Source organism: Corvus moneduloides, chromosome 28 (genome assembly GCF_009650955.1).
Source record: "Corvus moneduloides isolate bCorMon1 chromosome 28, bCorMon1.pri, whole genome shotgun sequence".
NCBI classification, from domain to species: domain Eukaryota; kingdom Metazoa; phylum Chordata; class Aves; order Passeriformes; family Corvidae; genus Corvus; species Corvus moneduloides.
Genome location: NC_045503.1, coordinates 3,438,574 through 3,466,460, shown reverse-complemented (window position 1 = coordinate 3,466,460; position 27,887 = coordinate 3,438,574). Strand labels below are relative to the sequence as shown.

Sequence of the window (27,887 nt, the reverse complement as noted above, 5' to 3'; positions counted from 1 at the left end):
AGGACTCGGGGCAGGGTTTTCCCACCAGGATCCCCGAGGAGCCGCTGGAATACAGATCAAAACCAAACCGGGGTGAAGGGGAATGGGCACCGTGGGGCGATGTCCCACAGGGCCACACACCTGCTCGGGTGGGTGACGGGCGAGCACAGCCGCAGGCAGGGCGTTAAAACCCTTCTTTTGGCAGAAAAAGGCGTTTTCCAGGCAGGAAAGAGCCGGGAAGGCGAGGCCCGGCTCTGCCTCCCAGGGCCGCTGCCTGTCAGCAGCCGGGAATCACTGAACTACGACGGATGTCTCGGAGGGATGATAGGGCAGCGACCCTCATATTTTCTGCAGCGAGCGCTCCTGTAAGCTCCCTTTGTGCTGGAATGATGGGAATTCATTACAGACCACCCCCCGCTGCGCGCGGGCTCCCAGGGGAGGGATCTGCCGGCTCTCTCCAAGGCTAAATGGGATTAGGTTATCTCCCGGCACGGATACCCAGACAACAGCACACCAGGAACAGTCCCGGAGCATCCAGCCCAGCACTGGTGGGACTCAGCAGACATGGTGGAAGTATCACCACCAGCTCCTCCACTGAGGATCTGCTCCCAAATGGACACAGCAGAGATTTACTGGTGATGCTGATCCTGGACATGTTTGGCCTCCCTGTATGTTTTGGGGGAAAAGCCACTCCATTGTCTGGCCACCACCAAAGGACCCTCACCCTAATCCTGATCCTCACCTTGTGATCAGCCTCTGATCTACTGCTCAGCAAAGTGTGGCACAGGCTCTGCCAGCCCCATTCCTCCCAGTTTTGGTGCCAGGAGCCCTGATGCCACTCTCAGTTCTGGATCATGGCACAGGGAGTGGGGTTGAGCTGGGCTTCACCCTGGGAGAGGTGGGAGAAGCCAGAGGGAGCATCGCTGTGCCCAGCCTGGCACCACTGGCACCGCTGGTGCTGCTCCCAGAGAGCTCACTCTGAGCTGCTGCAGGAACAAGAATCCCCAGGTTGGGCCAAAACAGCTTAGAGCACCAAAAACTCCATCTCGGGGGCTGGCAAAAGCAGAGGTTGAGTTGAGGCAGGAGCACCCTCACTCTCCCCTTCCACTGCCCCTGCCTGCTGCAGGGCTTGGCTGTTCTGCTCAGAAGGCATCAACTGACCCCAAAGACCACCACAACCTCCTTCTGAAGACCACTATGACTTCCTGAAGACCACCACAACCTCCCAAAGACCACCCCGATCTCCTGAAGCCCCCACCATTGTGACCCCATCTGTGCAGATCCCAGCACAGCCCACCTGGGCCCCCTAAACTCTCCCGGTGCCCCCCCTCGGCACAAGCACCGGCTGCGGGGTTGGTGTGAGCACGGCTGCACTTGCTCCATTCCCTCTCCCTGTGGCTGCTGGATTCCCTCAATCATGTCAAACAAACCCAGAGAAAAACACGTTTGACTGCATCAAAGTTCAAACCTCCACCTGGCCGCGTCCCCGAGCAGGGACCCTTTAAAGCTGCGAAGATGTAAACTCCCCCAGGTCTTCATTATGTCTTACAGGCCCGATATTATATCAGATTATGGAATCATTAAACAAAAAATTGTACTCGGCGCTGTCCGGAGAGGCCTCCAGTTACCTTGTCTAAATATAACAGCATCATTTTTAACTGAGGAGCTGGTACAGTCCCTCGGGCCTTCATTATATTTCATGGGTCTGGGCTGGAATATCATCTCCCTCATCGGAGAGCTCATCCTGCACTTGTGCCAACGCCAAGGCCAGCAGTGCCGAATGCCCCTCTCCATGGGACACCTCCCACTCCACGGGGCACCCCCTCACCCCGCACTGGCAGAGAATGGGCATGGAGAGGAGCGGGATGGGCTGACGGGATAGAACAAAGGATGGAGAGAAGGAGATGAAGGGAGAACAGCGCCGGGGAGGGGGGAATCAGAGCCAGGTACGCGCCCAATTATTTTAATTGCGTGTAGGTGCCCTTCCGGCTCGCTGATGCGACACATCAGTGTTTACTGTGCTGAGCAGAACCAATTATGTTTGAACATCGAGGGGCTGAGAGACAGCAAATAAACACAGCAGCGTGCGGGGGGCTCCGCCAGCCTCCGTTTGCACCCGTCCGTCAGCGCCCAGCCAGGCATGGACCGGGAAAGGGGGGCTCTGGGCATGGGTCTGGGCAGGGAGCCCCACGGCGCAGCACGGCCGCCAGCAGGAGCGCGGCACCCGGAGGGGAGAGGGAATAGATCTGTTTAGGAAAAAAGGGGCAATAAATAAAGCTGTAAAGTGATAGTTTCTGGCGGGGCTTTGACACGAGTTGTCAGAGGCGGTGGTGCGTGTGCTCCTGTCTTTACAGTAAATAACTGTCAGCAATTAGGAAGTGGAGGTGGTTCGGGGGAGTCGGGCGGCTCCACACATCACTCACCGGGGATGGGGAGTGGGGACCACCGGCAGCGGCCCCGGGGCTGTGTCCCCTCAGGGAAGAGCTGCCTGTGCTCCCGGCTTACCCACAGCCAAGGCTCAAACCCCCAGGGCTGCTTGAATTCCCAAACATCTGGGACAGCAGCTGGGTGGGCAGGGGCTCAGATCCTAAGGGTCCTTTCCAACCTAAATGATTCCATGAGTCATGAAATCCCAGGATGGTTTGGGATGGAAGGACCTTAAAGACCACCAGTCCCACCCCCCTGCTATGGGCAGGGACACCTTCCACTATCCCAGGTTGCTCCAAGCCCCATCCAACTTGGCCGTGGGCACTTCCAGGGATGGGGCAGCCACAGCTTCTCTAGGCACCCTGTGCCAGAGCCTTCCCACCTTAACAGGGACAGATTTCTTCCTTATACTTCATCTAAATCCACCCCATTTTAGTTTAAAACCATCACCCTTGTCCTATCACAACAGGTCCTACAACACATCCCCAGGAACTCGGCTCCGTGATCCCTGTGGATCCCTTCCCCCACCCAGGATATTCAATGATTGCACGATCAGTGATGAACCGAGCCCCGAGCCCCGAGCCTCATCCTTCCCCCTACCCTCCCCACCGCTGACATCTCCATCACCTTCCTCCTCTTCCTCCCACCCCGCCCGGCAATAATTGGCTCCAGCTCCCAGCTCTCCCCTTCCCTCCTCCCGGTTTTCACTCCCCTCCGCTAAGAGCAGCTGTAGCCGCGGCTCAGCCTCTGGAGCTGCGAGTTCTTTGACACCAATAACCTCTGTCTTTGTGCTCCGGGGCTCGGCGGCCGCCGCCGCTCCCTCCCAGGCTGGCACAGCCCGCTCCCCCCGGCCTTGAGCAGCCCAACTTCAGAGGCTCCTTGGAGCTCAGCCCCCGGAGCTGGGCCCCGGGGGAGCGGGCGCGGGGGACTCCCAGCTGCCGTTCCTATGGCGACCGAGGATGCCGATGTTGCAGCCCGAGGCGGTACCTTTGGTACTTACGGATCAAACTGCAGGCCAAGCGGTGCCGGGGAGGGGACACGGAGTGCAGGGAATGCAATGACTTGAATTAAGAGCAGGAGAGCCGGCGGCTCCCCTCAGAGCAGGGCGGGAGGAGGCCAAACTTGTCCTGGGTGGGTTAAAACTCGAAATCTTTCTCTTTTTTTCCCCCCTGTCCTTGGCCTCTCCCCAGCTTTTGGAAGCACACACCCGGCGAGGGCAGCGGGCTGGGATCACCAGCGTGGGCTGCAGGGCACCAATCCGGTTGATGTTGGCCCCATCGTGCTCACCAGGGACTGAGCCAGAGGTCAGGAGAATCCTGACAGGCTCCAAGTATCTGCCCCTCAGTGTCCCCTCCAGTGGCCCAGGGATCACCTTCATCCCCCCCCAGGTGCCCACTGGTGCGGGACAGAGCCCAGGAAGGGCAGGGAGAGGGCGGGCAAAGCCCAGCTCTTGCCTGGAGGAGCAGCAGGAGCTGGGGGGACCCTCAGCATCCAGCTGCCTTCCCAACGGCAAAAACCAGGAAAGTGAAAGGGAAAAGGTGACTTCTCCCTGGTTTTGTCTCTCCTTGCAGCCTCTTTTCTTCTCTTTTCCATCACCCTCCTTCCTCGCTGCTCTTTCCGCTCGGGAGCGTTCCATGCTTTGCTGGGGCATTAAGAGGCGGCAGCTCAAACTGTTTAGTGAAGCATTAAAGGGGCAGGAAAACACTCACATCACGGGAGCTGAGAGCCCTGGAGCATCCTCGGCAAAAAAAGCACCTCCCAGTTCTGGGAAATAAGACATATTTCTGTGCTCGCAGCACCAGACAAAACCCATCTCCCGGCTCTTGCCAGCCCCGTCGTCAGCCTGGCCATCCGACATTCCACTGCTCCTGAAGTCAATCCTTCCCCATTCCCATTCCAGGTCACTTGGGAGCAGCTGGGCCACCGCCCCCACAAGCCACCATCTGCCACCATCCAGTCACTCACCAGCCCCCCAGGATACCTCAGACATGCCCAAACCCCGGGATTCACATGGTTTGGACACATTAAAACTGTCACAGCTCGAGCACATGAAAAGGAACCAATTCCTCACTCCCTCCTTCCCAAATCCAGCAGAAACCCGCAAACATCACGGGGCTAAAAAGGAATTTTCCCCCTTTTAAGGGGTTCAGAACCCAATGGGTACAGACAAAGCTCAGGTATCCTCTGCGCCCCACCCCAAGCTCTGAATGCAGAGCCAGAGCTGGGAAAATCAGGAAAAATCTGGAAATCAGAAACCTGTCTGTTCCATGGAGGGGAAGGGCTGCTCCACACTCTCAGCTGGCTGAGAGTTTTTCCCTCTTCCTTTAACCTCCCAGCCACGGGGAAACTGGATTCCCTGGGAGGGGATTCTGTCCTTGTCCCAACACCTGGATCTGGGAGCGGTGCCTGTGCCCCATCACCCAGCCCTGCTCCCTCTGGGAAGGGTGAGGAACATCGTGAAGCATCACAGCAGGAACAAGAGGATTTGGGGCTCCCTCTGAGAGACCCCCGTCCCTTCCCAAGATCAGAAATCAATCCCAGAGCTCCTACCCCCACTACTGTGCTGTCCCAAGCATCCCCAAACGGGGCATCCCCCAGCTCCAAGGATTCCAGACAAGAAAGGAGATAAGCTGGAGACCTGCCCCAGGCAAGCACCATTCCCTGTGAACACATGGAGTGGGAGGAACCGAGAGTGTGCCCTGGCCAAGGCACAGGACCTGGGTGTGCTGGTTGGTGCCTGGAGAAGGTTCGGCACAGGCTCTGCTCCAGCCACGGCTCCAAGAGAGCTGGAGCAGCTCTCCCATTTCAGCAGGACGAGGCACGACTGGTGCCGCTCCCAGATCCATCTCCCCCTTCCTTTCTTGTCACGAATTTGCATCTCTCCTTTGGGCAGCTAGTTTCCAGCACTGAAAGGGCTCTGTTGGGGTCTCCTCCCTCCAAGGGCTCTGTTCAGGTCCCCCCCCTCCAAGGGCTCCGTGCAGGGTCCCCCCCTCCTTCCCCAGCAATTGTTACGTTAAAATCCCCAGGACATGTTTCTGCAAAGAATTAAAGGAGGGTGAGGAGGGGATTGTTTTCGTCAGTGTCTCACCGAGTCTCTGACCTTGAGCGTGAATAAAAACAAGAAAAAAGGAACTTTATGCAAATCTCCCGCACTCGGCACAAGGGGGAAAATAATAACGGCAAATGGAGATTAGGAATGCAAATCGACTTAATGAAGAGGCAGGGGCTGGGCAGGAGCTTGTTTTGCTCTTGTACAGACGACTCACCCCGCCTGGTCCTGCTGCACCCCAGGTCTGATCATTACAAATTGTATTGGGGTGGGGAAAGAGAAGCACAGGAAAGGTTTAATTCCCTAATTATGGCATTGTTCGTCTCCCCTGCCCGTGGCTGCTCCTTCCAAGAGACCTCTCACACCTCCCTTGAGTCAACTCCCAGCCATTCACGACCCAAAACTGGCCCACTATCCTGCAGATCCCACCGTGCCAGAGCCAGATCCCAGGGTCCCCAGTCCCACATTACGGGGGTGCAGCTGCTTCCAGGGGCCCGAGGGGATGTTGTGTCCCTGCTCCCTGGGTCACCCCAGATGGGTCTGGCACTGTGGGACCTCCGTGCTCTCCACCAGCCCCTTCACAAGGCTCGGCCTCACCACTTGGGTTATTTTCCTCTCCTTTTCCATTCCCTCCCCAGCCTTCTTGGCTGAGGCTGCTGCACTGGGGCGTGGGAGTGGCTCCCACATCCCCATGGAGTGGAACAAAGCCCTGGGCCTGGCAGGAATCTCCAAGACACCCCCACAGTGAGGTGTGGCCAGCCACAGCCCGGACAGAGGACACGGGATCACGAGGAGCAGCAGGAGGCCACTGGCACCTTTTGAGGGGCAATTTGTTCACACACAGGGAAGTTGGGATGGAAATAGCTGAGTGTGGCCCTCAGCACCACATTTCCAAGGCTGTGGGATGTAATTGCCTCTTCCCACTCAAAATGTACCTTAGAATCTCAGGATCATGGAATATCCTGAGTTGGAAGGGATCCACAAGAATCATCAAGTCCAGCTTCAGGCTCTGCATAGGACAATCCCAAAATCCCACCTTGGCAGGGCACGATGCTCCTGGGCCGGGCTCTGCTTTATAAAACCCTGAGCTCAGAGCCACATCCACCAGGAGCAGTCACCGCTGTGCTGGAAGGTGCTGAACACCCAGATCCACCTGGGAAGGTGATCCCAAAGCTGCCGCCAGGTCTGTCGCTGCTGGATCACACACCCCTGGAAGTTTGGAATGGTTTTCTTTTCTTCTACAAAAGAACAATCAAGGTCAGTTCTATTTAAATGAGCCTTTCACTGGCCTGAAGATGAAATCAGGCCCCAAACTCATTCCAAATTATGCTGGGCTCACAAGGAATTGCCTGGGCTGGCTGAAACCCAGGCAGGATTAATTCCTGAGGTGTCACAGCCTCCAGCATCCCACTCCCCTTGGCCCCACTCCTCTCAGTGGCAAGAACAGATCCCACAGACCCGGGGCTGCCCTCAGGACATGCTTAAACCTCGGCCTGAAGGTGCTGAAAAATTCCTGGAGTGTTTAAAACCGAGTGAGGCCCCGGGGGCAGCGACCTCGCCAAGGCCTGGAAACCATCCCTGGGCTCCGGGTCGCGCTTCTCCGCCAACGCCAGGGCTGGTGATGCTTCCACCCCACAAACATCCCCCTTCCCTCCCTCCCAAACAACATCCACGGGAGAGTTTGGCTGGGAATGCGGCGCTTTAATCTCCTGGAAGCCTTTGACAACCTGTCTCGTCCTGGCTTTTAGCTGCGTGAGAGCTGCTCGTTAATGGAGCATTAACCTTGGAGAGCTGCTGCAATTACTCCAACACTAATTCTGACAGTTTTTGGTGTATCTGTTTGTTCTTTTGACAGGCAAAAGGAATTTCTTTTTAAAAGCTGTTTGATACATTTGAGACCTTCTGTCCACATTTCCCTTTTTTTTTTAATCTGCTGCAGATGGGAAGGTGGGGGGGACGCGCGGAGGGGGAGACGCCGCCTTCCCGCGACACCTTGTTCAGGCACCAGTCGGGATATTTCCCCCCTCTCAACCCCTTCCCACCCCTGCTTTAAGTCACAGAAGCGTTTGGTCTCTCCTGACCTCATTAGGGTAATTAGGAAACCTTTTGAAGCTGGGAGAATGGCTCTGAGCGGTGGGAAAGGAGGAGAGCAAAGAGGCTCTGAAGGAGCACGAGGATGGAGAAAGGGGGAGAAAAACATCTTCAGCTGCGAGGAGGTGACCTGCAGCTCTGCTCCCCTGGAAAGCTCCTTAAATTGCCTCTTTTAAGAGGATGGAAATCCAAGTCCTGGTTATCCCACAAGACTTGGGCAGCCAGGGAGCAGGAAAGGAAAAGGGTGGTGGGGCAGGCGCGGGCTGAGCTGAGGATTCCACTTCCATCTCTCATCCATCACCGCTTCCCCGGGTGCCCTTTGGCAAATCAGCTCTTGCTGTGCCTTAATCCTTCCTTCATTTGAAAAAACCATTCCCTACATGTTATTTTCTAGGTGGGAAACACAGGCTTTGGAGGGAAAGGGCTCCCTCTGACTGTGCAGCTCCCAGGAAACCAGGCTGCTCCTGGGGACTTCTCCTCCTGGCAATCATCCACTCTGGCAGTGGTGCCAACCAACACCTTGATGTGAAGTCTGATAAAGCCACATCCCACTTCAGATGGAGGGAGAAGGTGATTTTGGTTTGAACTCAGCTGCTTTCCAAACCCACCTGAGCCACCAGGTAACTCCTGGGTGACGGGAGTGGGAACCTTCCTAAGAACGCCCAGCCCTCTCTTCCTCTAATAAATGTGGGAAGCATTTTTCCTGCACTCATCCGAGCCAGTCGAGAAGCCCAAATGATGACTGTGGCGAAGCTAAAGTTATCACAGGGATAAAACCTCCAGTTCTAAAGCAAAAACGCGCTACCGCAGCCCTTTGCTACCAATCACAAAGGGCACAAACCCGATGCCTCTCTGTGTTCTGCAGAAAGAGGAGTTTGATGTGAGAGAAAAGCAGATTAAAATAACACTGGCAAGAAAAAGGATCAAAATACACCAATATACCCCGGCACGAGTGAGTCTGAGCCACCGCGCCCAAGGTCCCGCTGTGCCTCCGGCGCACACAGAGATGGAAGCACTGCCATGATCCTGCTCGGCTGCTTTGAGGGTCCCCTTTGTAAGATGAGGCTCCCCAGCCATCCCTCCAGGAGAACATCCCTTCAGGAGCTGCTCCTCCAGGGTGGCCTTGGAAGCAGAGCCGGACCAGCCCTGCGCTGCCAGCCTGGGTTTCAGCAATGTCACGGAACACTGGAATGGTTTGAGTGGGAAGGGACCTTAAAAATCATCCAGTTCCACCCCCCTGCCATGGGCAGGGACACCTTCCACTATCCCAGGGTGCTCCAAGCCCCATCCAACCTGGCCTTGGACACTTCCAGGGATGGGGCAGCCACAGCTTCTCTGGGCAACCCGTGCCAGGGCCTCACCACCTCCCAAGGAGGAATTTCTTCCTTTTATCCAGTCTAAATCAGCCTTTTTTGGTTTAAAACCATCACTCCTTGTCCTACTGCAACAGGCCGTGCCACACATCACTCGGATTTGGACTTGGTGATCCGTGGGATGTCCTGGAGAAGCACCTGGGGGCTGCAGGTGGAGCAACCCCCCCAGAGCCTCAATCCTCTCAGCTGTTGCTCATGGCGTTAATGCCCATCAGTTTTTCCCTGTCAGGAACAGCCTTTCTGCAGGAGCGGGGGTGGCTGGGCTCAGCTCAGGCTGAACAATGAAATAATTGGGATTATTTAAAGTACATGAGGTTTTATTATTTTAAAGAGCGAGAGTAATTAACCACCAGAACGTAACAGCAGCATAGCGGGGCGGAGTGAACACTCCATGGAGGGGCTGGAGCCTCTCCAGGGAAACCTTCTGCCTTCACCTTACACGGAGCAGGACAAACCTCCTGATGCTCTGCTTGAGAGTGACCCCAGAACGGGCTCTTCTGGCTGCAAACCTGCAAATCTCCACACCCCCACTTCCAGGCTTCAGTTACCTGGTGGATGGAAGCATTTTGAGGATGCCCAGGTGCTGCCAACAGCAATCCCTGGAGATTCCAGCATGGCAGGAGGGAATCATCAGCACTGGGAGACGCTTCCAGTGGGAGGGGGGGTGAGAGGGTTGCCCACACATCAGTTCAGGGCCGTTTCAGTTCCATATCCCAGCACTGGATGTGACATCAGAAACCTCTTCACACCCAGGAACCACAACGACTGGGAACAGGGTGACCACAGAATCCCAGGATGGTCTGGATGGGAAGGGAACTCCCAATCATCTTGTTCCATCCCTGGTGAGCTGCTCTAACACATCACCCCCCATTCCCCACATGCCACTTTAATTAACACAGGTGGTAATTGCCTGCAAACGCCTCTCCATGGGCAGGGGCTCTCCAAGGCCTGCTGAAGCAGGATCTGTTCAGATCCACAGCGATCCCACAGCCCATGGAAGTGCTTCCAGCAAATCAGACCTAAAATCCCCCTTCGCTGGCGATTCCAGCCCACAGGTGCATGGAAGTTCCATCCCCCCAAGAGGTATCCCTGGACATGAGCTTCAGCTCGTGACTTTGATCCAGCACCGTGAGAAGCAAATGTGAGATTGTAACATCCAAGACATTGTCTCCAATTTAATTTTTGGGCTCTTTCCCCCCCCGCTGCATTTGCGCATTCAGGAGCACAGAGCCCCTTTCATGTTTACTCATCCTTAGATTGCAAAAATTGTCGTGTGAATTCCTTCTCCAATTAGCTCTGGTACTCAAAAATAAAATATTGTTCCGTTGCCAGCACAGTTCTGATCATTCCTGTCCTTTATACTTTTATTCCCCAGAGTCACTTGAAAAGCAGACGCTCCTTCCTCCTCCCCTGCAAAGCCCCCTTGGAAAATTTTTAAAACAAGAAAACAACCAGCGATTCTAAAGGAAAGGCTTTGGTGGCTGAAGTGCCAGTTCCATTCACCTTTCCAGGATGGAAGGGAAAAAAAAATAAAGATCAGAAGGAGGATTTAGACAAAAAGCCAACTAAGTAAAGGTAATTTCTGATACAGGAGAATCTGCTCGTCGTGTGGAGGCGCTTTGTTGAGTGGAACAGAAGAGACATCACACACTCTGCAGCGGGTGTTCAAACATTCCCAGCTTCCTTCCCCATGTGCCACCCGATTCCACACCAACCCAGAGACACATTTTGGAGTGCCAGTGTCCATGGAATGAAGGTGAGGAAGACCACCCAGCCCCTGCCTGTGACGAGCCCCAGAGGGACACGGGCACAGGAGAATTGTGAGTGCAGCTGAAAACGTTTATGGGGAAATTCCAAGAGCCACCCACAGTCACCCCAAAGCACCCAGAGTAACCCAGTGAGTGTATGAGCAATAAATGGGACAAAACCCATGGCATTTTTTTCCTGACCATGCTCATCTCCTCACCCATCCAATGGGACCAAGAGCCCGGTGCGTTCACAGGGACAATCCCCGGCTTAGTGACCCATGGAGATAATCCCAGGATAGTTTGGATTGGAAGGACCTTAAAGCTCATTCAGTTCCACCCCCTGCCATGGGCAGGGACACCTTCCACTATCCCAGGTTGTTCCAAACCCCATTCAAGCCGGTCTTGGTTAATGCCACCTATTAAAACCAAGGTTCATTTGATACTGGAGGAATCCAGTGACAAAGAACTCTGAAATCCATGAATGGAGCATCCTTTACCCATTCTATTTTTTTCTCTTTTCCCTGCTTGGCGGGGCTGGAGGGACTTGGACCATCTCTTCTCCTATAGAGTGACCAGAAAAATCACACACAGACTGCTATCACACACAAAAACACTAAAAAAACCCCTAAAAAACCTCAACTTTAGACACCAAGCTTCATTAAAACCAGGGGACAGAGAGCAGGAGAAGAGCTCTCTGTGTCGGCAGCGCTCCCTCCCCGGGCTGTGCCGCAGAGGTGATTTTGCACTCCACGGAGCACAGCGCGAGGAGCCGCAGCAGCAAACAGGCTCTGGAATCAAAAGAGCTCCCCGGCACTCCACCAGCCCCGCAGCTCCCATTTCAGGCAAGGAAATTTGCATCCAAAGCATCAAGAGCACTTTACCTCGAGTTTAAAATAAATTCCGAGCAGATCCATGCCGCCAGCTTGTGTTTGTGACTGGAATCCCAGCCAGCACCAGCCGGAGCCTGTCCCCAGTGAGAGCTCGGGAAGAGGGGATGGCACAGAGCAGGGAACAGGGATGGGGGAAGGACAGCACAGCTGCAGCTGGTCCAGCACCACAGGCCACGGCAATTAGTGCTAATTGGGGTAACAGCCCCCTGAGCCTGAAAAGGAACAAGCACTTGGTTCGCATCCTGTGGTAGCTCCCAGCACTGCACACAGACAGAGCGTGAAAGCACAGAATCATGGAATTGTTTTAGGTTGGAAAAGACCCCCATGGTCACAAAGTCCAACCATTCCCCCAGCCCTGCCAAGGCCATCATCAAACCATGTCCCCAGGTGCCACATCCAGGGGTTTTTTTTGAACGCTTCCGGGGATGGTGACTCCATCGCTGCCCTGGGCAGCCTGTGCCAGGCTGGATCCCTTCCTTTTGGGGAAGGAATTTTCCCTCATATCTGATCTAACCAGACAGGGTGATGCTGTCCTGCCCGTGCTGCTGCACGGGGAGTGCTCTCTGTTAGTTCATTAGCACTGCAGTTAATTTGGCTCAGGAAAGCCAGGGTGCCCCCAGGGTGATGCTTTGCCAGGGCTGGGTGTTCACTCTGTGCCGGAGCCGGTAGCTTCACTCCATCAAACCAGGGCATCCCGAAACCTCGTCAGGCCCAGAATCATAAAAATCCTTCCCAAACAAGTACTGACAGGACCAGGTGAAATCCAGCTGAGGTGGAGCCGGGGCAAGACCTGAGAGAGACACTCCCTGAGAGAGACCCTCCCCAGCCCAACAGCTCCCCAGGAGCCGCCCCAAAACCTGCTGCTCCCCCACCCCGACTCCAAGAGAGACACAGCCCCCAAAGGGCACTTCCAGCTCATCCCAGACAGCTGCTGGAGGAAGGAGATTTGCGCCAGGATTTATTTGCAGCTTCCCCAGGTGCCGGCAGTGCCCCGGCAGCCGCAAGTCTGGTCTGTGAGTGCCACCTACAGGGATCCCCTGCGCCCCAGCTCCTGGTGTGCCCCGACCCCGCTGCCCCCCCAGAACTCCAACAACAACGAGGGTAAATCGTGGAGTAAACAAAACTCTCTCCCCTCCTCGGCTGCTCCAGGACGGGAGCAGCCAGGACAAGGGGACACAGACAGGGTGGCAGAGGGGGACAGGGGGAACGCGGCTTCTGTTTTCTCAGTGCCACTGATCCACGCAACCGGAATGAGAAGGATGAGAAGCAGATGTGAGAGTCAGGGAACACCCTTGGTTTTGTTCTGGAACAAATTCCTTGTAGGGAGGAGCCGGGACATTCCCATTTCAGCCTGGAGGAGACTCAGGGGAGACTCCAGAGGCGCAGCTCAGATCTCTGCTCTCTGGGACCTGGGACAGGACCTGAGGGAAAGGCTGGAGCTGTGTCAGGGGAGGTTTAGGTTGGAGATCAGGAAAAGCTTCTTCTCCCAGAGGGTGCTGGGCACTGCCCAGGCTCCCCAGGGAATGGTCCCGGCCCCGAGGCTGCCAGAGCTCCAGGAGCATTTGGACAACACTCCACAGGGATGTGACTGTTGGGGTGTCTGTGCAGGGCCAGGGGTTGGATTCGATGATCCTTGTGGGTTCCTTCCAGCTCAGGAGATTCCATGATCCAATGATCCAGGGAACAGCCTCTCCTTCCTCGCTCCCAAATAAGCCAAATGGAATTTGGCTCTGCTGCTGTGGAGAGGCTGGAACTGTCCTCACAGGGACCTTATTTGGTCTTCTGTACAAGAAAAGGGATTAATGTGGGACCAGGGAGAAAGGAGACTTCAGAAAACTGAAACCAACCCAGAGATGATTGGAGAATCATGGAGTCATGGAATGGTTTGGGTCGAAAGGGACCTTAAAGCTCACCTCATTCCACCCCCTGCCATGGGCAGGGACACCTTCCATAGACCAGGCTGCTCCAAGCTCTGTCCAACCTGGCCTTGGACACTTCCAGATGTGACACAAGGTGACCAGCAGCCCTGGGAGCACACGGAGGGACAGTGCCACTGTCCTGGGAGCGGGAGCAGGGGGAAAACCCAAAGGACTCCATAAATCCATGAACCCACCACAGCAGCCTCATCCCACAGGCTCAGCAGCCCCTGCACGCAGCAGGGAGGGATGGGTGGGCTGGAATGCTTCATTCCAGCAGTTCCCAGGTACAAGGGAGGGGATGCTGCAACAACAGGAGAACCATGGATCAATACAGGGCCGGTGGCTTTTTAAAGATAAATCAGCATTTCCAGGAGGGTGAAACACGAGCTGCTCCCTGAGGAGTTCAGACAACAATGCGCCCAAGTGCTGTTTATTGACTCCAGGGCTTCCACCACAGGCCCCTCTCCCAGCACTCCCAGTGCTGCAGATCCCATGCCAGGCACAGAACACAATGGCAGAGCTGATCTCACCCCGCTCCCATGGATCCCATTAACCCTGCAGATGGCCCAGGCGGTTTGGGCAGGTCGGTATCAGCAGCAGAGCATCCCATAAAATCTCCAAAATGACAGAGGGATTAAGTAAACTTTGGAATTTGGCTTTGGCTTAATTCAGAGCAGACTGTTGTAGTCACTCGTGACGCTCACAGGTGGTGGTGACTGTCACAGGTCGTGGTCCATCGGCTCCTTTTGGCTGGGATGAGCAGGAATCCTGCAGACCAACGGGCACACGGAGCCTGCCACCAGCACCCTGATTCATCCCGGAGAAAGAAAAGTGCAGCAGTGGCTGGTGAGGCCTCAGCCTGCCCAGGGCCAGGCACAGGCAGGTCTGGTTGCATCCCCATGTTTAGCCTGAAAAACTAAAACTGGAAAGGTACTGGAAGATCCAACTGGTGCAAAGAGACCTAAAATGAGGGTATCAAACACACGTGGAGGAACTGAAAGAGTAATGGAATGAACACCTGAACTGCTCCTTTGTGGAAATGTCACGTGAGGTGTTCAAAGCTGCTGTTATTTTTAGGATCCACCCCAAAAAAACCTGCCCTGGCCTGGCACTGATCACACTGCAGATGTGACAGCTCCAGTTGGTTCCTCCTGGAGAAATGGGATCGTACTGAGCACCCCAAGGAGTCTCAGGTCTGTGACTTGGTTTTCTCCTCTTAGAAAACGACTCAGAGCAGAGCAGGGATGGAATGTCACGGCCCACAAAGGGCAAATCCAGATGCCAACTGCTGCCAAGGGGCAGAATGGAAGTGGAAGCAGCTTTCACAGGGTCCCTGATTACAGCTCCAAGCTGTCCCCAGCCCAAACAGGACCAGAACAGGTGACAGCCCCACAAGAACCTTTGTACCCTGCACTCTTCAAAGGGGGCTGGCAGGACTCTGAAAACATGGAAGTGGCGCAGAAATTCCAGGCTGGCACTTCAATTTCCTTCCCTGGTACCTGCAGAGCACAGCACAGGCACCTCATTACCTGCTCCACACCTTTCCCTGCTCAAACACAAACACCTGTTCCAGCAAAACCAAATTCCAGCAGAATTATTTTCAAGGCAGGACATCAGGCTTGAGGTTCCCTCTGATCCAAATCATTTAACAATAAACAAAACCTCCACTCCTGCGAGGTGAGGAAATTTGAGAATTCCAAAGCTCACCTGTCCAACAAGAGGGGAGCCTAAGGAATGCTCAGGTTCATCACTCCAGGTAAAGGAAGGTCAAGGAATGTGTTGGTCCAACACTGAGCATGGCAGTGGATTGGGACAGTCGGGCTCATCTGGCTTCAACAGCACAAGGAACGACTCTCCAGAGGGAATCGAAGAGCCAGGGAATTACCAGCACGTGCAGCCCTGCAGGATCAAGAGATCCCTGATCATGGATCACAGAGCTCGGATCATCCCCAGGGAAGCTGCAGCCGGGTGAAGCCATCCCAGCAATTCCCACATGGAACCTCTGCCTGCTCCCAACTGCAGCAGCCACACAAGCAGAGAACACCCCAAAACAGGTGTGAAAGGGTCCAAACGACAGGAAAACAGGGCACATCCAAGCACTGTGTGCACACGGCAGCGTTATTAAAAATATATCTATATATGTAAAATCCTTCGTGCACGTGCAGACGGAGCTGCCGCGGGGGTGGGATTTCTCCAGGAAACCTCACCTGGTCCCGAACAGACAAACGTGGCCAGGATCACACCAGGATCACAGCACTCCCTCTGCTGCCTCAGGGATCCCGGAGCAGCTGCCAGCCCCCCCCCCCCCCCGGTCCCTCCCTGATCGGCACATCCCTGTCCCTTCTCCAAGTGTCACCTGTGCCCCCTGATCCACAGGGGATTTGCAAGCCAAAGGAAAGGAGCCAAAGACATTCCAAGGACATTCCAAATATTCACCCTAAAGGTGCCACAGGGACCTCCCTGCCCGCAGGGCAAATCACTCGGGTTCTCCAAACAAAGGCACTACCAGCTTGGGGGGAAGTAGGATTTAAGGATGTGCTGCCAGTTTCTAAGGAAAGGAGCACTTGGCGAGCAGTTTTCACTGTTTTAGCAGCAGATCCACGCAGCAACAACCTCCTGACACATTCACCTTTGGTCCTACACAATCAGATCCCAAATACCCACTTAACAAAGGGATTGAAACTCCAGGGTCCTTGAGTGGAGATAACTCACAGCCAGGGCTGCCCTGAATCACAGTCAAGAGGGGTTGGAGTCCCCCTTTTCCAGTCATCAGCTGCTCCAAGACACTCCCTGGCTCACACCTGGCTCTTCCTCAGGTATCTCAAAATCCAGAGCTTGGCAGATGTCACACAGTGTCCCTGGTGTCACAGGGGTGGGGCTGGGCAGAGTCCGGGCACTCCCATCCCCTTTTGGTGGCTCTTCTGGAGAAATATTCCTTTGGGTTGTGGCCCCTTTCATTTGTAAACACATCAGTAAACCCATGAATGACCAGGATTATCTCAGTAACTGCTAATCCTGCAAAATTTAACTCGTTTAACTCATTCCCAAAGCTGTTCTGTCTGAACTATCACCCTCCCACCCCTGTTTGTGTAACAGACACCAAGAGCTCTCCCAGCTCCTCCCAGGAGCTGATTACAGAGACACTTCCCAAAGAAGCAACCTGATCTTGCATGAAGGAAAGAGGATCAGCATGGAAAAGGAATCTGATGCTTCCAGGGCAAGGAGAGAGGGATATGAGGCACAGGGGCAGCTCTGGAGCTCAGAGCTCGGATTTCAGGTGCTGAAAATCATCCAGGAGCATCTCCCTTACCTCAGCCTCTCCCCATGTAGTGAACAGCTCCCATCTTTCCCCAGAAATGTCCCCAAGAATGCACGTGAAGAAAACAAGTTTGGTCCCCTTTCCCCTGCCCCAGCCATGGAAGGGCTCGAACTGTTAATTAAGAGTCACTGTAAGCAGATATGAAACTTGAGCACTGGAGATTCCACTGGGATTGGACCCTCCATCAGCCCGGGCAGCCGGTGCCACTGGTCATCTGGAAAAAAAAAGGAGACACCCAAAATCAGGGGGAGCCCAGGTGGGAGAAGCTGAGGTGACATTCACTGAGGTGACATTCCTCCTCAGCTTAAAACAACCTCCCCAGAAATCGAACTTGTGGGATGTAAACATGACACTGGGAAAGCAGGAATGGATGTCCCGGTGAGACTGGGAGTTTGAACTGCGATATGACTTGGAAGCAATTCCCAAACTGAAAAAAAAAAAAAAACAAACCAAAACAGGAGTTTTGCTGGGAAAGCAGGAATGGATGTCCTGATGGGACTGCGAGTTTGAACTGTGATATGAGTTGGAAGCAATTCCTGAACTGAAGGGAAAAAAAAAAAAAAAAAAAAAAGCAGGAATTTTTGTTTTCCTGTCTAACATAGGGAGGCCCAGACTGGGCACAAGGGCTGCCTCTCCCAACAGCCCTGTGACCTCACAGCAGCATCCACATAACCCTGTCAGTGAGACTTTCCCGGGCAAAAAAATGAGGAAAAGCGAGACAAATCCGTGTGCCAACACAGAGACCACACACAGGCGTTTTAATTTATGCAGATCTGGTTGGAGGAGCTGTGCCAGAGCTCCCACGGCTTTGGGAAAGGAGCCTCAGCCTCTTGTGAGGAAAAGAGCAACACAGAAAACACACAAAATGCTCCCTCACCGCCTCAGGTTCCGTGTTTCAAACAGGGTGTCCTCATCACTGTCCAGGGACCCCAGCTCGATGTTCTCATCGTGGCTCGAGAGCAGCCCGTACTTCTTCCTCTGGGGCTTCTTCAACCTGAAATGAGTTTTGGGCTCGTTTCTTGGGCCCTCGGACCTGGGGCTAAGGGACAGGGAGAGCACAGTGAGTGAGCCGCTGTCCCCCCGCAGCGGGACCGGAGATGGTTTAGCGCTAATTACCTCGGGTAATTAACAGTGCTGGGGATTTACAGCAACGTTTTGCACTCGCTGCCAAGAGGATGAGCGGGGAAGCAGAGCCCCGGCTGGCAGAAGGAGAGAGGAGGGGAGGGGAGGGGAGGGGGATTCAGGGAAAATGGGCACAAACCCAGGGATTAGGAGCGGGACTGGAGCAGACAAGGGACAGGGGACACCGTGACCAGCTTCGGGGGGACCCAGACACGGACCGGGACTGGCAGGGGCACGGCCATGGGGGGCAGGGACCGGAACAAGCAGGGACGCTGCCCCAAGCAAGGGGGACTGGGTCCAGGACCAAGACAATCGGGGTGACATCCCAGACCAGGGGGAACCAGGACAAGAGGGGTAGATCCCCCTCTGGAACCGAGACAAGCTAGGACACAGCCCAGGACAAAGGGAACAGGGACTGGGACCAGCAGGGACACAACCCCGGGTCAGAGGACATCAGGATTGGGACAAAACCAGGAGCGGGACCAGCAGGAACGCGGACACAGCCCCGGTCGGGCACCCATCCCCCCCCCCCCCCCCGCACTCACCGCACCGCCCGCAGCACGAAGTAGAGCCCAGCCAGCGCCGAGAGAGCGCTCAGCACATAAACTGCCCGCCTCAGCACCGGCAGCCCCAACCCCACCGACAGCCTCGGCCCGGACTCGTGCTCCGGCCCGGACTCGTGCTCCGACCCCGACTGCGTCTCGTTCCCTGCGGCCGCCCGCGGCGGCTCCGTGCTGTTCCCCGGGCTGGGGGCGGCGGCGCGGCCGAGGTGCGGGACGAGGAGGAAGAGGAGGAGGAGAAGGCGCCGCATGGCCGGGCCGGGGCAGCGGAGCGGGAGCGGCGGCCGCAGGAAGGCGCCGGGACGGTGCGCGCGGCGCAGGCACCGCCCGGGCCCCGCGGAGCCGCTCGCGGGTTCCGGGGCTGCGCCGTTCCGGGCTGGCCGTGAGCCGCTCACGGAGCCGCCGCGGGGCTCCCGACATTTTGCCCTCAGGGTCGCCGTTCTCCCCTCGCGGTCTGCGGCCACCTCGGCGGGGCCGCCGTTTCTCCGTCACTGCAACGCCCCGTTCGTCACCGACGCCATTTTCCGCTGAGGGTCATCCTTCCTCCCTCAGGGCCGCCATTGCCCTTTGAGGACTCTCATTTCTCCCTCAGAGCCGCCATTTCCCCCTCAGGGCTGTTCTTCCTCACCTAAGGCCACCATTTTCCCCCGAGGGTCATCATTTTTCCCTTAGCGTCACCGCTTAGCTCTCATAGGAGGACCTTCTCCCCCAGAGCCGCCATTTCCCCCTCAGGGTTATCCTTCCCCCCTCACGGCGGCCATTCCCGCCCCAGGGTGAACACAGCTGGAAACAGGAGCATTTTGAGCATTTCTAGAATTTCTAGCCCCCACCTTTTTCCTCTGCAGACACTTGCGGCTGACCAGGGCTCAGTCACCGCCCTTCAGCCCTGCCCCACTCGCCCATTTTTCCTCAGGGAACGGCTCAAGCTGCCTGGGCACCCAGGGCTTACTTTAAAAAAAGGGGCTAAAACTGGGTCACCCGAGCTCCCGTCAGACCCACGGCACCCAAACACCTTCCTGATGACGCCACTGGGTTCCACATCCAGCCCCTGGATCCAGCGATTCCCTCACCCATGCCAGCAAGACATCATTAACTCAGTGCCATAATTAGCAATGCCAAAAACAACAGCACCTCCAACCAGGCTCTATTTTTACACCTGTTCATTATTTCTGCCAGCGTCTAAGCATCCTATTTAGGGAGGTCTTACAAAGCATTATTTGTAAGTATTTTCAGCCTGAATTCATTTAAGCCTCACCTGACTGCATTTTTATCAGCTAAGACTTCACAACTCCTCAGCCTTCATTGTATTTAATACCCTCCCGCATTAACAAGCAAAAATCCTCACTGGTGAATTGCTCAGTACAACCCCCAGAAGTGTGTCACGGCTGATTGCCTTTTTTAAATCCTGTTCACTTAGATAATTTGAAAAAGGTTAAAGGAGGAAAAGTAGGTTTCGCGTAAGTGAGCTAAATAATCCCCTCCCGCAGGCAGGCATGTCTGGAGACTCTTTTTATCAGTCGGAAATTGGGAACTGATGACTCTTGGGCAACAAGTCCTTGGGGCTTCTGAGTGAGCCCATCATCACATTCTGAGTTTATCAGTTTAAACAAAAGGGAGAAAAGGGCAGGATGAAGCAATCAACCCTCTTTAACACAAAAAAAAAAAAAAAAAAAGCAGGAGCAGCTGAGATCATCGAAAACTCTCATAGCTCTCACCCTGCAATCTCCTGCCAAAGACACATTCAGAGTTGTCAGCCTCTCCTCCAAGACTAATCCTCATTACTGAGCTGCCACCATTCCTGGGATTTAACCAGCAACAAGACCTCATTTTCCATGAGGATCAGGCATCAATCGGCTCGGAGCTGAGTGCATCCACCTCCTCCAAGCACCACCAGCGGTGGTTTGTTCTGGTGCTCTGAACTGGGCTGTGCACCAGATAAATACTTTTGCCAAAAATATTCTGTTTCCCACAAGAAGTACCACAGAGATTTTTTTTTTTTTTTCCGCATTTCAGTGTTTTATTCTGGCTTGGTTGACTTGGTTCATGTAAAAATGAGCAACACCACTGCTCCGAGCTCTTCATCTCCCCACTCCAGTGTCTGTCCTTCTGTCTTCTCTGATGTGTCTCAGTGCTGAAATGAAATGGAGACAGAATTTCAAGGTGGATGAAGATACAGAAACAGAACAGGGTTACTGGACCACTTAGAGCTCAGGGCCATGGAACAAGGACACAGCCAAAGATAAAAAGCTCAGGAAGGGGATGTTACCTGGTTGGCAAACTTGCTCCTGCATCCCTGGAACGCAGCTCTGGTCCCTCAGGATCTGCTGGGCCTCCGAGGCGTGTGCCGGGTCCCTTCAGCCTGCCAAAGCAGAGAGGCATTAACAGGAGCCCTGGGCAGAGGCTGCTCTCGCCCCCAACCTCCCCACACAGCTCACAGCGCACGAGGGTCTCACAAGCCATCGCTGAACCCATCACACCACAAAGCACAGTCTGGGAAAACTGTTCCGGGCCGGCTGCTGCCCGTGCTCAGCCAGCCCATGGATTGGATCCCCTAAGCAGAGAGTTAACACTTGGACATGGCTGCTTAGGAAGTGTGGGCCATGGGAAAAAGTTAATGGCAACAAGTAGGATGGCAAAGAAAGCTACAATTAAAGTGAGCAACTTAATGAAGTCTAGGAAGAGTCTCAATAGATGAACACATATCGAGTCAGGGAGTTCGTTCCCATCTTGCTTCCGTACCTACAGCAAGACACGGCTGCATGCCCAACTCTGATCTGTGGAACTCAAGGTGTGCCACAAGCCAAAGGTTGCATACGGCATGGGTTAACGTTTTTCCAGCAGCTGACCAAAATTGTCAAAAGGAATATTTCACAGGTACATTAGACTTTCAAATGAGCTCTCAACAAGAGGAAGGATGCGGACATGAGCAAAAGGAGTTACCTCGAATTACAGGACTATTTCCACATATGAACTAGCCAAGAGAGCAGCTCTCGTCTCAGAGGTTTCTGTTGGAGGCACAACACTTCTTTTCTCCAAGGACACTGCAGTTTCCATTTGCTAGCAAAGAATTCTTAGAACTTGTAAGCAATGACACAGCTAAGCTAAGCCCGGCATTCCCCTACATCGCACACGCGCTCGGCACGCAGGGAACAGCCCAGGGACTACAGCACTTGGCTCTTCTCTACAGCTTCCCAGTGTAGGCTACAGCAGCTTTTGAGGAAACATCCATCATCCTTCCTAACATTCCGACTGCACTTCGCTCCTAGCGCACCCTCAGGTTTGTACTTTCAGCCTCTACAGACAAGTTTTGACTGTTTTATGTGAAATTTGTTGGCCAATTCAGATGTCAAGACCGATTTTAGCACTTAAATTCCAGCGCCCGGGCAATCGTCCGGCTGGCTCTGCCACTGTCCCTAATCTCCTCCTCTCGCTCCCAAGACTTTTCTTCGTCTCCAAGGGTTGTGTTGTGCAATGAAATGTAAATGTCAGGAGCAGAGTTCATTTCAGACGGTCTTTTAATAGGCTTCGTAAAGCCAAAGAAAACTGTATACAGGAATCCTTTACCACTTCAAATACAACAGCAATGGAATATGCATATTTCTTCCAGTAAAAAAGGACAATATAAATAAACATTTTCAAGAACCTCTTTATGGTAAGTTTGCAAGTCTAGTTCTGGGTCATTTACATCGTTACAACAGTAAAAATACCGTTATGCGGGTTGAACATACAAGCACGTTTCTCTTTAGATATATCAAGGTGGTTTGCCTTCCAACGGAACCCAGGCTGCATTCCTACCTTGCTACACTAAAGGAATGTTACAAAAGACGAAGGTAATGCACTTGGAAAAAAAAAAAAAAGAAAAAAAAAGTCCACAGCTTGTTCAGCTTCCAGTGAACATCGGTACAAGGTCCTTTCTAGCTTAAAAGAAAACGGAATTGGGGCCCCAACTTTAAAAAAAAAAACCAAAAACCGAACACCTTGGCTCATTCATAGAGGATAAAATAAAATCTGAAGTGCTTTCAAAAAAGATTAAAACCACTTGAAAGCAGAGCTTTCTCCAAGACAGTCTAATCAGACCGCCTCGTCTCAGAAGCTGCCAGGCTGTGTATGACAAGATCAGAACTGATAATATTATAAAAGTGAAAATACAAGTAGATGTACTACACAATAACCATTTCAGCGAAGCTCCAAAAATCTTTATAAATACAGCCATTGGAAGGACGATCTTGAGTCAGGAAGGATTTTTACTCGTTGTGTGTAGCTGAGGACAAGAAGCAGGCACAATTGTAAAGGCACTGAAGCAAAGACAAGTTCCAGCATTTTACTCCCTTTGCATTATTCCGAGGCTACGGCTACTTGGCTACTGAGATCCCCCACCCGCGGGTCAGTGCGTTAGGGCAGCCGAGTTTGGGCTCCAGGAACACCTTTTTTTAACACTTGCTTTGCCTTAGATCCGAGCAACTCCTGCACATGCATTAAATTAGAATCTCCCGGCACCACCACGTCCACAGCCTGAGCCTGCCCCAGCTCCAGGCTCAGGCTCAGCAGGTTCAGAGTTCCTACAGCACACGGACTCAGCGCTCCCGGTCGAAGCGGGACTTACCGTAACTGTCGTAGCTGTCTCTGTAGGAGCCTCCTGAGTTCCTGTCTCCATAGCCACCTTGACTCCTGCGGGACAAACAGCACCCACTTTACAGCTGCTCAACTGCTTCTCTGCTGGTTTGACCTCCACCACAGCTTCCCCACGAGCCCCGGCGCTGGCAGAGCCCTTACCTGCTATTATAGTAGTCTCTGGAACCATTATAGCCTCCGCTTCTGGAATCAAATCTGCTGCCGCCATAGCCTCTGTCTCCACCTCCTCGGAAATACGTGCAAATGAGGGGTTTTTTTAAGCATTCTGGTAAGTGACACACCCCACCCCCCCCCATCCAGGCATTACGACTGACCTCCCACACAACACTCACCTCTGGAGAAGCCACGGCCCCGGCCTCGGCCCCCGCGGAAGAAACCCCGGCCCCCCGAGGACCCCCCTCTGTAGCCACGGGATCTGTTCTCGGAGGATTTCCCAGCCTGGTCAACCCGGATCTGACGCCCGTCTACAGACTAAAACAGAACCACAATTAGCCAAACCAAAATATTTAAATAGCTAAGCACATGCAGAACGAGCTGTACGATTTACTGCTGCTCACAAATTAAACATGTATTTCATGCCCCAATTAACTCAAGTAGGCAAGGAACTGACATATTAATTGTATTTACAGGGATTCCTATGAAGCCACTATCTCAGTCATCCAGATTCCATCATGGAACTTTATCAATCTATACTCCTAATATATATTTATACACAAATTCACGCAGCCCGACTTTTTACATCTCTATCGTTTCGTGTCCGTAAGACACTGGCATTTATCTGTTTTTCCACACAGCCTGAACAGCAGCACACATCTGATTCCCTTCCTACATTACCGGAAATAAAGAATCAGCTCCAGAGCTTCCTCACCTTTCCATTCATGGCCATCATCGCATCTTTTGCATCATCGATATTTTCAAAAGTAACAAAGCCAAAACCTCTGGATCTCTGAGTCTCTCTGTCTTTCACCACCACGACTGTGAAAAGGAGAGGCAGGAAATAAATAAACTCATCGCACGAGGGAAATTTAACAGATTAAGGGAAACTATCCCAGCTTGGCTCTGCAGTCTCACCTTCAGAAATCTGTCCGTATTTAGAGAAGACTTGCTCCAATGACTGCTCATTGGTGTCGAAACTGAGCCCGCCGACAAAGAGCTTTCCCTCATCTGATGCCATTCTGACCTGCCAAACCAACGGAACCGAGTCAGCGACTCAAAAAAACCCCATATCCCCCGCGAGGTCTGAAAGATTAAATCCTTCTACCGCCACCTATAACAACACCGATGTGAGCTCACACTCCCGGACGCCTTATGCACCTCTGAGCCCACGCCTTATGTGGCAGAGGAGTCTCCCTCAGGGTGGCGAGGAGCCAAGGCCCACAAGAGGCTCCGCGGGGCTCAGCACCGCGGCCGGGCCCCGGCAAAACCCACGGACGGCTTCGGTCCCGCCAGCCCCCGGTGCGACCCCCGGCCCCCGCCCCTTCGGGCCCAACGCGCATGCGCGCCCCGCCGCGCCCCCTACCCACCTTCCCCGCGCAACGCCGCCGCCGCCTCCTCCTCCCTCCCGCCCGCCGCCATTTTGCACGGCCGAGGCCCGTCGCCATTTTGTTTCTGCGCGCGCCTTTCCCCCCGTCGCGGCCCCTTCCCCCACACGGCCCAGCCGGGCCCGCTCCGTCGCGCCCCCCGTGCCCGCAGACGGCACCGATCGGCGGGTCGGGAGCCGCGGCCCAGCCTCCCGCGAGACCCGGCCCTCCGGCCCTACGACAAGGCTCCGCTCACCGCGGCCCACCCAGCCCGGCCCGGCCGCGTCCGCCCCGCGCGACTGCGCTCACCGGTGCCCGGGCGGTGCGGGATCCACACAACACTTCAAAGCCTCAGCGCAATGTACAGCGAGCCTGGCGGGGCGGCGCCTTATAAATGCCCGCGACTCGGCCCGCCTATCTCATGAATATGCAGATGAGCCTCGCTGCAAGGCGGGGTGATACGTCACCAAAGCGCTGCCGCCGCTGCACCACCCGATTGGGCGGGACTTCGTCAATATTAATGAGCCGCGGCGGGGGGCGAAGGGAGGGGGCGCGCACACAAAACCGCAGCGTAGCCCCGCCCCCTCCACCCACGTGGGGGCGGGGCGCGACGGACGGCATCGATTGGCTGCGCGCGCGGAGGCGGGCGGGAGCGCCCCTGTGAGAGGAAAGGAAGTGGAGGCCGCTGATTGGTCAGGGGCCGCCGTCGCCACGCCCCCCTGGCAAAGGGGGCGTGCCCACACTGCCCCAGTTTCGCGCCCTTCTCGCACTGCGGCGGCGGCCGCAGACAAAGGGCCGCCTCAGGGGCTGCCGCCATCTTGGGCACTGAGCGCTGCCCCCGGCCCGGCCCCGGCGGCTCCTCCCGCTGCGGCCCATCCGGTCACCGCCCCGCTCAGGGGGCTCGTCCTGTCCCCGCCAACTAGCCCCCGGGGCGGCCGCCCTCCTCCGTGTCCCATGGGGAATGATCCTTTCCGCCGTCTCCTTGCACTGTTGTCCTACACGCACTCGTGAGAAGTAGCCAAAGCAACAAAGTTTTCTTCAAAAACAAAAGGTCTTTGCTCAGCCCGTTTTCACAAAGATTGAAGTCTTTAAAAGCCCATCCTGAGGTTTGACAAAGGTGAGAATGCCTTCAGCAGTAAAAACTTCCGTATTGAAAGAGGAAACTGGCAAAGCCAAAGACGTGTCTCAGCGAGAAGCTACACAGCTTTGAAAGGCCTAAAAATAAAAATTTTTAGTGTTTCATACAATAATTACAACTTCGTGTAGAAAAGTGTTTGGAAACATTGGAGAGGAGGAAATGCACGTGAAGAAACAGATTGGAAAGGAGGAGATGCATGGGGAGGGAATAGCAGCGTGAAGGAAACAAGGGAAGGAAACACAGCAAGGACAGGGCTGTGGTGTCACCGTGTGTGTCCTATGTCTGAGGACAGGACTGGACACATCAGGGGTCACTCTGTGTGTCCCCTGTCCCAGACAGGACCAGCCACGTTGGCTCTACCTCCAGAAACTCTTTGTAATTCGCGTTGCAGTTCGCAGCAGGAGTTTGCAGCCACCGGCCACCCTCCTTCCTTCCTTCCGCCCTTCCCTCCCAGCATTCCCAGTCAGATCCAGGCTGCACAGAAGAAAATCACTGAAGTATGGAAATCACCACTCTTTGGTGACCGATTTCCAAGCCAGGTGCTGAGACAGAGGAAAAACAAACCACGGGGAGATGCAAAGAAAGAAACCTGCCTGTGATTGCTCTGTCCGAGCAGTGATCACCCATTCCCTGCCTCCCAGAGCGTAGAAATCAGGCTTTTCCTCCCTGATTTGTTGTGTTCCCTTGGGGATCTGCAGGAAAAGGGCAGTTTGTACATAGCTTAGACAGTAATTACGAAACCGAGAGGCACCACATCAGTGGTTTTTCCGAGTTCACAGGGTCATAGGGACAGAATGCTGCCACCAAAGCGCTCAAAAACATATAAAAAACCCCAACATTGATGTCAGACCAAGCCAATATTATTATTTTCCTACCATAAAAAAATTTACTCACTTTCCTAGGCCTGGAGGAGCAAGGAGACACATCTGCTGTTACTGCAAATTGATTTTTGCCCTTCAAGAGAGGAAAAGATCCCGGCCCTGCACTCACAGGCACAGCATTTTGATTAAATTAGAGACCCATTAACGTGAGCCTTTCTGGTCCATGATGAGGGCAGATAAAGTGACCTTGATGCACAGAGTCATTTTCCAGCCTGGGATGCTGCAAGAGGAGCAGCACCAGCCCAACACCAAACCTGTTGCAAACCTCGAGGGACAAACACCAGGATTCACTGGGATTTGACTCCACACAAAGCCAGACAGGTCGGGTGTTGTGCAAATAACACCAAGAGCCTTTGCTGCGTCACGGGAATTTGAGTCCGAGCAGGATGAAGGGCTGCTGGGAGCAGAGGCGCTCCTGTGACAGGGAATGGCGAGCACAGCCCTGCTTGGATGTGTCCCAGAAGTGTGATTTCTGTCTCCCTGGGGTGTGTTGATGCTTTTGCTTTGACAGTGAGAGTCACCCAGTGATACATGGCGAGAGCTGAACTGAATGCGTATTCTGGCCCCAGCGCTGCTGCTGCCAGGAGGTTTCAGTGCTCCAGATCATTCCTGACCCAGGGCATCAGGCGTGGACTTGATGATCCTCATGGATATTCCATGATCAGGCTGCACACAGGGGCCACAGCAGCCCAGTGTCACCGGCCCAAGGGGCTCAGGGACATCTCCGCATGTACCACGGGTTGAGCTCTGGCAGGTTGCACTAGTCCTTGGGGCAGTTAACTAAGCACTGAAACAGCCCAGGATTCACGTCCTTAGAGCAAACCTCCTGCAGCAGAAGGGCCCTGGCCAGGGGTCCCAAACAGGCAACACCACATAGGAGACTCAGAGTTCACTCCTGTGTGAGTTCCAGACCTGAGCACCCACGGGTGTTTTCCCTGGCTGAGCGCCAATTTCGGTGACCGGGAGCTGGTGGTGATCAGGGCTGTGGCTGCAGTGACCCAATATGACAAAAGTGCCGGCACTTCCTTAGGGAGTGCAAATATCCGCTCTGGAGCAGAGCTGTGTGTGTGTACAGGTGCAGCCATGGGAAATCGTGAATCACCAGAGGCTGGAGGGACCTCAGGGATCACCTGGATCTGATTCAAGCAATCCCCCCCCCCACATGACTGATGTTTTTATCACCCATTTTTTAAAGCTTCCAAGGGCAGACAGAGGTTGTAGGACCAAACATCCTGTTAA

General features: G+C 54.4%; 2 protein-coding genes across 4 annotated transcripts; both read right to left on the bottom strand.

Annotated features, from left to right (window-relative positions):
* Positions 1–13,878: 13,878 nt before the first annotated feature.
* Positions 13,879–18,963, bottom strand: FAM174C (family with sequence similarity 174 member C). The gene is made up of 3 exons (XM_032092565.1): positions 18,463–18,963; positions 17,673–17,834; positions 13,879–17,009 (listed from the first exon to the last, which is right to left on the bottom strand). Exons 1-3 carry the CDS (start codon positions 18,726–18,728, stop codon positions 17,006–17,008), a joined length of 432 nt encoding a protein of 143 aa, XP_031948456.1. The 5' UTR covers positions 18,729–18,963; the 3' UTR covers positions 13,879–17,005.
* Positions 18,964–20,451: 1,488 nt separating this feature from the next.
* Positions 20,452–25,181, bottom strand: CIRBP (cold inducible RNA binding protein). Of its 3 annotated transcripts, XM_032092563.1 has the most exons (8): positions 24,939–25,181; positions 24,181–24,289; positions 23,978–24,084; positions 23,442–23,580; positions 23,251–23,335; positions 23,081–23,145; positions 20,744–20,836; positions 20,452–20,608 (listed from the first exon to the last, which is right to left on the bottom strand). In XM_032092563.1, exons 2-7 carry the CDS (start codon positions 24,281–24,283, stop codon positions 20,832–20,834), a joined length of 504 nt encoding a protein of 167 aa, XP_031948454.1. In that variant the 5' UTR covers positions 24,284–24,289; positions 24,939–25,181; the 3' UTR covers positions 20,452–20,608; positions 20,744–20,831. The 3 variants fall into 3 exon arrangements, with proteins under 3 accessions (XP_031948454.1, XP_031948453.1, XP_031948452.1); XM_032092562.1 differs by lacking the exons at positions 20,452–20,608; positions 20,744–20,836 and adding an exon at positions 21,975–22,738; XM_032092561.1 differs by lacking the exons at positions 20,452–20,608; positions 20,744–20,836 and having other exon boundaries at positions 21,975–23,145.
* Between the last annotated feature and the right edge of the window lie 2,706 nt (positions 25,182–27,887).